Below are 9,170 nucleotides of genomic sequence, written 5' to 3'. Positions count from 1 at the left end.
TTGAGCAGCCTCTTCTCATTTAACAGGCTCCCCACCCTGTATGCTCACTGCCAGACACCTGCTCACAACCCAGTTGGAGCACAGGCAAATACTCAGGTTCCTGATGCAGCCTGAGCAAACTGTCAGCCTCTCTTCCAGGGTGAAGGACACAAGAGACAGGCCTTCCTGTGGGGTATCCCATTATCCCCCCGACAGTGGAGCCTGGAAAGGCAGGGTAAAGAAGAGAAGGGAAGGGCATACTTGCAAGAGGGAAGTCGTGGTGGTTTTACCTTGCTGGGCAGCTGAACTCCACCATTGCTCTCTCACTTCCCTTCCTCAGAAGAAGAGGGGGAGAAGAAAGTAAGAGGGAAAAAAATAAAAACGAGCAAAGACCCTGCAGAAGCACAGAGAGAGGAAAAAAATTTACTCTCTACTTCCCATCAATGAGTGACGCTCGGCCACGTCCTGGCAAGCAGAGCCTCAATACACATAGGACAGATGTCTTCATAATGAGAGCCCCTGCTCTCCTTCCCCTTTCCCACCTTTTATTGCTGAGTGTGACACCATATGGCATGGCATATCCCTTTGGTCAGCTGCCCTGGTGATGTCCCCTCCCCACCTCTTGCCCACCTCCAGCCTGCTGGCTCTTGGGGGGGTTGGAGGGAATCTCGATGCTGTGCCAGCACTACTCAGCAATAGACACAACACTGGTGTGATACCAGTGCTGTTCTAGCTACATGTGCAGACAACAGCACTGTATGGGCCACTGCAGGGAAAGTTAACTCCATCCCAGCCAGACCCAGAAGTGTGTTTTCTAGTTTCCGTAGACAAATGCATTCCATTCAAAACTTTTCAAGCAAACTCAAACTTCAGAGAAGGGCAGGGGTGAGGTATTATTTGGAAACCATTCCTGAATAAAGAGGAATGTGCAATCTATGCCTATGAGAGGAATCAAAATCTGCAAACAAAAGTACAGATATACCTCTTTTTTTTGTTTGTTTGTTTTCAGAAGCATTGCCACAGAGTAGACCTAGAGGTGGCCTAGCACAGTGCTCAATTTTATAGAAAGTGTGAAGCACTTTGCTCAAGAAATTGTTAACTGTTGAGAGTTCAAGGAGATCTTTATGTTTGACCCATACTGAGGTACATTATAAAATAACTTGTCCTGGTTTCGGGTAGGACAGAGTTAATTTTCCTCCTAGTAGCTGGCAGGGTGCTATGTTTTGGATTAGAATGAGAAGAGCGCTGATAACATGCTGATGTTTTAATTGTTGTAGAGCAGTGCTTACACCAAGCCAAGGACTTTTCAGCTTCTCGCTCTGTCCTGCTAGCGAGCAGGCTAGGGATGCAGCAGGAGCTGGGAGGGGACAGACCCAGGACAGCTGACCCCAACTGGCCAAAGGGGTATTCCATACCATCTGACGTCATGCTGAACAATATATAGGGGTGGCTAGCCGGGGTGGAGGGGGGGGCCGGCTGCTCGGGGATAGGCTGGGCATCGGTCAACGGGTGGTGAGCAATTGCATTGTGCATCACTTATTTCGTACACATTATTATTATTAATACTATTATTATTATTATTGTTATTATTTTCCCTGTCTTAATAAACTGTCTTTATCTCAACTCACAGACTTCATTTTCCCGTTTCTCTCCCCCATCCCGGAGAGGGAGGGGGGAGGGTGAGCGAACGGCTGTGTGGTGTTTGGCTGCCAGCCGGGCTAAACCACAACAGAACTGCACTAGACTTTTTCCAAAATTTCCAAAAATTTCCAAAATTTTCAAGGGTGAGCATCTGTCTGACCATTCATTTCTAACAGGGATATATTTTCTTCTTTCTTTCTTTCTTTCTTTCTTTCTTTCTTTCTTTCTTTCTTTCTTTCTTTCTTTTTCTTTCTTTCTTTCTTTCTTTCTTTCTTTCTTTCTTTCTTTCTTTCTTTCTTTCTTTCTTTTTCTTTCTTTTTCTTTCTTCTTTCTTCGCTCTTTCACTCTTTCGCTTTCTCTCTCTCTCTTTCTCTCTCTCTCTTTCTCTCTTCCTCTCTCTCTCTCTCTCTCTTTCTCTCTTTCTCTCTCTCTCTTCTTTCCTTTCTTCCTTCCATCCTGCCTGCCTGCCTGCCTTCATTCCTGCCTTCCCTTCCTTTCTTTCTCTTTTTTTCTTGTCTTTCTCTCTTACTTCTAACTATGTTCCCCATTACTTTAGTCACAAGTTTTTGTTTCTGCCTGTGGGTTAAGACTGCACTGGAGGAAGGGAGAATGGACGTTGAATATGAAACTTCAAAATTACAGGCCTCCTCACTGCTTACAACGTCTCTGCTAATGAGCAGGTGTCTCCAGCTCTAAGGTGGGAAGAAGACCACCTTGAAGTACAAGATCCTGCAGCTGAGCAGTCATACACACAGCCTGTGTCCTTTTTGCTGTCCTCCCCAGAGCTGAACTGATTCTCAGACCTTTGTGCTAGGACTCTGCAAGGCCCCAGAGTAAGGGCACAGTGTTGCATCAGGCCCTTTCTTTGGCAGTCTTTGGCAAGCTTTTGGGTGGTGGAAGGAAGACTGCTAGTCCAAACGAGGGAGGTTGCTTCCAATGCACAGGGCATTAAGGGAGAATCCTTAGCAGTCGGACTGAGGAGGGAACAGGAGATGTAGGCACAGGCAAGCTTTGGAAGAGCAGAGGGACCAAGAGAAGGCACGTATAGACCTGCTGTAAATTGCATCAGATGTTTTCAGAGCCTTCAAGGACAATGAAGGGAGAGAACGTGAGTGCAAAGAAAGAAAGGAGAGGAATGCAGGAATGCAGAGAGGGAAAGGTTTCAGCAATGGCACAGGATTGCAGCTTCAATACTTCGGAGGAAAGGGCGTGCTGGAGCTGTAGAGGATATTTCCACGGCCAGTGTGGGAAATTGAGAGAGGACAACAGCACATATTTGCTGGGCAAGACCAAGGAAGAGCTAGATGCAGTGACTGGGAAGAGCCCTCTGTGTTACGGCTCTCATGCACGGGAAAATAAAAAGGAGCCATTCTGGTCCTCCAGAAGCTCCAAGTGACCCTTGCTTCTCAATCCTGGTTGCAGTTTGTTGGCCCTAACCAGAGTACCAAATCTTTGGATTCAGAATAACACCAGCACGAGTTGAGCTTTTATTCCTGACAAGTAGCCATTAAAATAAATGAGATTAAAGAAAGCAAGAGATGAGGTGTGTTTTCCAGAGAAGTTGAAATGATTCTGCTGGAAACAAAGCCTTTTGCACTTCTTCAAGACGGCACGGAGGTGGTGTAGAGTGGTGGTGGTGGAGGTGTAGAAATACCTTTATACTAATTGGGATTAATAATGAGATGCAAAACTTTTTGTGATCTCTCTACTGAATAAGAACCAGAGGTTGTTTTCATGTATTTTTGCACTGAACTGTCTGCATGTGTTCCTGTGGTGCACTTTTGTTAGCATGTGTCTCATGAAGGGCTCATTGAGCTCTGGAGGCAAAAGGGAGTGCTGCGCACCAAACATGCATGTAGAACCTAAAGGCAGGCTTGGCTTAACCACTGCAATTCCTTTTTGCCTATTTCCAGGAAGCCAGAGAGGGTTTCTGAGTGCTGAGAGTGTTCCTTCAGCTTTCTCGGGCACACGCACAGATTTGAGTGTACAGCTTTGTAACTGAGCTTTCCCAAGAGCGAGAGACCTTCTGCCTCTCCAAGGGTGCCGTTCTGCCTCCTCCTGTGGGTAACGCAATGCGCTCTTTGTCTTCCGATGACGCTCAAGCAGTGGCACGGTTGCACTGTGTCCAGGCCTGTGAGAGCAGTGCAACTGGAGGCCATGGCCTCCTTGTGCCACCTCCAATCCATGTTGCCTGAGCACAAAAAGGAACACAGCCTATGCACGGACAGTCTGTGCCTGACGAGGGGCCCTGGGTGGGTGCCCAGGCTCCGGGCTTCTGCACAAAGCCACGTGGCAGTCGATTCGCTAATGCCATACTCACTCCAGCAAGACAGCCAGTGAGGAAGCGGAGGAGGCAGGCAGACTGTAGCGTGGTTGATTTTCCCACCATTGAGAAACGTGTGAGTCCCTCACCAGGTGGTGAGAGTCACAGCTAAAGCTTGGGGTCTTCTTCCCCCACTACATCTGCCATGCTGCCCTTTGGTCTTTGTCTTGAGGGAGGGACTGTGTGCTGCTGCGTCCACTTTGCTCACAGCCCTGGGGACTTCATGAAGTGTTCCTTGGATGTTCTGTGTGGCTAGCCCCCAACATCATCCCCAGCAGACAGAAATGCTTTCCAAAACAAGAACTCTTTAACAACCTCCACCGTGGCCTTCAGGTGCAGCACAACAATGACACAGGGAGTTTATCCTCAGAGCCCCCTGTGTGATTATCAGAAGCCCCGTCAGGCCTGTTATCATTTATGCTCCGACTCCTTAATGATGCCTCATGCGGCTCGTCTCTTGACACAGGCTCCGTTACCCATAGCACTGAGTAGGGCCCTGTGTCCCACTGGCTCAGTTCAGGCTATGGCAATGCATTGGCTTTTGGGGAGGTCAGGCACAGTCGCTGCTCCTGTAGCATTTGTTGTTGGTCACCATCAGATAAAAGTTGGGGTTTCCCCTGTTCTCAGCTTACCTTTCGGCTCCCCTTCTCATCCATTTCCTTCCCCATTCTTCCACCTGTTTCACAATCCACCCCTGCTCGCTGGAAGAGAGCCATTTTCACCCTTCTTTCGTACCGTGCAGCAGTGCTTCTTTTGCCATCTTAGGGCTCAAGTGAATCTGATTTGCAGCTGTACAAACACTCTGAAACCCCTCTCCAAATCCCAGAGGCTGTCAACTAAGGGCCAAACCAAACAGAGATCCCTGTTGAGAAAACTGCCAGAGACTGTGCGGGACTGTAGATGGGGAGAAAGAAATGCTCTTCTGAGCACCTCATTGTGCAACATACCAAACACTGGCTGCAATTCAGATGCTTAGATGCCCTGGTGTCCCTGGCCTTTGTTGAGCCGTGAAAGGTGAAGCTGCTGAAGTCCTGGCCCATGACGGCAATGCAATAATGCCTTGTGATTAGAAGGAAGGTCTTGAAAGAAAGACACCCGTATCTTGTTCACTTGGTTTGGGTCAGCTGTGTAAAGTCTAGGGGAAAATAACAGTGGGGTAGAGTGCAGGTTCACGCTTGTGTGGCCAAACGGAGTCATATTAGCAAGGACTTGTGCTCAGGAGGTTAAATCCAAATAATTTCAAAAGCAAAACATGGCTAAAATCTAATCTTCCTCCTAGTGATTCCCATCAATGTCCTAATGAGGAAGGACTTGGGGGGAGGAGTGGAAGTAAGCCTCAAGCCCGCGGAGAAAAAGCCCTTGAGCAAGGTGTTGGATGAGCATACTGGAGATATACACCATTCCCTCAAGCCCCAGTATGGGTGTGTCCAGCCAGCCCAGGCACTCGGCAGGACAGTGTTTTGCTGAATTAAAAAGCTCCCTGTTGCTACTGAAAGCTTCTGGTTCTGCTGAGCTGAAGCAGCGCCAGGCTCCAAAAGAGTCCTTCTCCATCTTCATTGAACCCCTGTGTAAAGCAGAAGGGAGTAACAGAGCCAGTGTGTTTCCCGGCATTCAGAGAACCAGCATACTCCAAATGAACATGGGTGTTCCTCAATCGCACACCAAGTGGCCAAAAGGAGAAGAGTCACACGTCCAGCTGTGCTCTCTGACAGTCTCAGCTTTTAACAGAGCATTGATGGGCATGGAGCTAATGGACACCAACTGAGGAGCCCAGAGGCACCTTGTGCCACAGGTCCAAGGGAACTCCAGGAGCTTTGTCGCTGGAGGAAAGGTCATCCACAGGTGGGCACAGGGAGACTCCTACTTTACTGAAGGGCTCTGCACCCACTTGGGTCACGAGGATAAGACCATTCTTCCCTCCACAAGGCGGTATGAAAAGAGAAACTGGCAAGAATGATGCGGAGGATGTGCAAAGTACCTTGTGTCTGGAGTTACCGTGCTTCAGAAATGGGGAGCAGGAACACAGGAGCCAAGAAGCCCCTTCCAGTCTAACTTGTTCTATGACTTGGTGCATGCCAAAATTATCTCTGTCTCCGAACTGCAAGCAAATGGGAGGATAACAGTATAATAAAGGCTGTGCAGCTGTGTTACAGACCCAGATACTCAAACGCTGTAGGTAGCACGCTAATCCTTTGGTTATTAAGGTCTCAAGAACAGGCAACTGCAGTTATTCTCCTGAATGAACATATAAGGAAGGAACCTACAAAGACCTGCTTCGGATGAGGGGTAGGGAGATTTATTTTTACATCCTCCATACTCTTGCCAAGTAGAACGATGCAGATTTAATCGCCTTTCTGGAGGAATTTTGTGTTGAATGTGCTCCATCATTTTGAAAACCTTATCCCGGTTAGCGGCCTTGTTTTCTTGGAGGGATGATCCTGCAGGCAATTAATTTAATGCGAGCCAGTAGAACAGTGGAATATCTAGCACTAGTTAGATGTGTAAACACAGGGACTGAGGAAGATTTTCCAAAGCGTGATTGTCAGCAAAGAGATCTGCAGGAAGAAAGATATTTGAAATATGGTTAAACAGGAAAGCACTAAGGACCTACATTCTGAGTCGGGGCCAATGCCAATTCTCAGTGGGAATCTCCACTGGCTCAGTCAAACGAACTTCTGTGGGCACCAGCTTGGCAAAACCACCCACAGCTATTTTCTGCACTGCAGCTGTCATCATGTTCACTTCCTGCATGGGAGGTCTCAGAGCTAAAGGTGTGCAGAAGCAAAACTCTTCACAGGCTGATTCACCTTGCTAAGAAGCAAAGCCCTTTAACAACATATTTTCTCTCTTCTTTATAATAACTGAGTTGAATCTCTAGTATCCTAAGGATACAGGAAATACAATTGTGGTAGGGAAAAATCACATCTTACTAATACTCAGAAAAGAAAAAAAAAAAAACACAACTCTTACAAAGTATTTTATTCTGACTCCTACTTAAAATGAAGACAGACTATCTTTTTCCATCTGTCTCAATAGCCCAGTTAAAACCTACTGCCTGCTTAGAATGGCTGTATATGATGAAGAGCAATTAGTTATCTCTAATAAAATGAATAATAATTAGTCATCATGTTGTGGTATTCATTAGACTGTACAAAGAAACAGAAATAAATGCATTTGTTTTGTTTTGTTTCATTTTAACTGCTTAAAATACCAAAAGAGCTCAAGAAGAAACAGCAGAAAGACAAGAGACAGGTAAAACCTTAGAGCCTGTACTACACTGAATGAAAGACTCTTTTCCTTCCCTGGAGATTCAGCAAGGCTTCCTTCACCTGTTTGTTCCTCAGAGTGTAAATCAGGGGGTTCAAACTTGGGTTGATGACACTGTAGAAGAGGGAAAGAACTTTTTCCCTCCCAGATGCATTTCCACTCCCAGGAACCATGTACATGAAAATGGCATTTCCATAAAACAGCCCCACCACAATCAGGTGTGAGCCACAGGTGGACAAGGTTTTATGCCATCCTGCCACAGACTGGATGTGCAGAACAGTGGCCAGGATGTGCAGGTAGGAAATGAGGATTAAGACCAAGGGGAAGAGGAGGAAGCACACACAAACAGCAAAGATCAGGACTTTATTGACGGTAGTGTCAGTGCAGGCCAGCTTTAAGACAGCAAGAATTTCACAGAAGAAGTGGTCAACATTGCAGGGGCCACAGAATGGCAGCTGTAAAGCCAGAGAAGCTTGTAGTGTACCAAATGTGAACCCAAAAGCCCATGAAACTGCTGTAAGGGTGAGGCACAACCTCCAGTTCATGATGAGGAAGTAGCGGAGGGGATGGCAGATTGCCACATAGCGATCATAAGACATAGCAGCCAGCAGCACGCACTCTGTAAGTGCAAAGATTAAGTAAAGATGTATCTGTGTCCCACACCCAGCAAAGGAGATGGTTCTTCCTTGTCCAAGGAGGTTCCCCAGCATATGAGGGACATTGTTGGAGGCATAGCAGATATCTACGATGGAGAGGTGGCAGAGGAAAAAGTACATAGGGCTGTGGAGGCGGTAGTCCAGGCAGATGAGCGCAAAGACGAGTGCATTTCCCATCAGAGTGGCAGAGTAGAGGACAGAGAAAAGGACAAAAAGAGAGACACGCAGGACTGGGTTGCTGGAGAACCCGAGGAGGATAAATTCTGTGACAGCTGTTTGATTCTGCATGCTGTGCTAAAGGTGCAACAGCACAAACCAAGACCGCTAAGACCTGGAAGGGAAGGAATGAGGGAAAGAAAAGAAAATTGAGAGTTTTCATATGAATGTCATGTCCTTTCTTCTTTCCACTACAGCTTCCATCCCCCCCTTTTCCCTCCTCCTTCACTGGAAGGTGCATAATCCTCTAACCATGCTGAGCAATGTAGATTTGAATTGCAAGCTCTAGACTTTGCACAAACTTAAAACTTCTTTAAGCAATCTTGCACAATTGTATTGTCTAGCTTTCCCCTGATATTTTTCTTTTTCTGTTGTTGTTGGGTGGTTTTGTTGTTGTTTTTGGTGTGTGTGTGATTTCTCTTTTGGAGAAAATAACAGCTCTTTATCATGATGAAGATGGCAGATGTTGATTAAGATGAAGGTAGAACATCTTAATAGCAGCTATTTTAAATTAAGTCAATATGAAAATAAATGCATCATTCGCAGAATAATTCTGTTTTTGTTATTAATCCAGAACAGTGTTTCTAATCCACTGCTGTGAGTCCTTTAAGTTAGTGAAGTGCATTCATATTGAATCCTGCAGTTGCTTGATGTGTAATTTTATATCTAACTTCACTTCAGATTACTGAACAAACAGAGCTACACTTAGAGGTACAGTACATAGTTATTGCTAAGAAAATGTTACTAGTATTTATACAAAGGAGTTTCCTTACCTATAATATCCAAACAAATGTGCTTTTTTCAGCTCTGTGTTTCTGATTAGGGAAATCTTGTTAGAAGGTTCTGAGTACCTTCTCAGGCAGTAGGTGAAACCAGGCTGTTCCATTCCTTTCAGCTTCCTTAATTCACTTGTTTTTAAAGCCAAAGTTTTCTATGCAATATGTCTGAAGGGACACTGTTTTGATTGCCAACAGGAAGCACAAAAAGGAATCTCAAGTAGAAATCCCCAGGGTTCAGTGCCTGAACTCTAGGGATCCTTTCTGAAAGTAAACACTTTACACTTTATTCCGAATTGGATGTGGCATTGT

At 46.0% G+C, this 9,170-nt stretch overlaps 1 protein-coding gene across 1 annotated transcript; it reads right to left on the bottom strand.

The window, feature by feature from the left end:
• Positions 1-7,215: 7,215 nt before the first annotated feature.
• On the bottom strand, positions 7,216-8,154 carry LOC118247780 (olfactory receptor 2A2-like). Its single transcript, XM_035546041.1, has one exon. It carries the CDS (start codon positions 8,152-8,154, stop codon positions 7,216-7,218), a length of 939 nt encoding a protein of 312 aa, XP_035401934.1.
• Between the last annotated feature and the right edge of the window lie 1,016 nt (positions 8,155-9,170).

This window comes from Cygnus atratus, chromosome 1 (assembly GCF_013377495.2).
Source record: "Cygnus atratus isolate AKBS03 ecotype Queensland, Australia chromosome 1, CAtr_DNAZoo_HiC_assembly, whole genome shotgun sequence".
Classification (NCBI taxonomy): Eukaryota; Metazoa; Chordata; class Aves; order Anseriformes; family Anatidae; genus Cygnus; species Cygnus atratus.
This window is presented reverse-complemented; position numbering and strand designations above follow the sequence as displayed.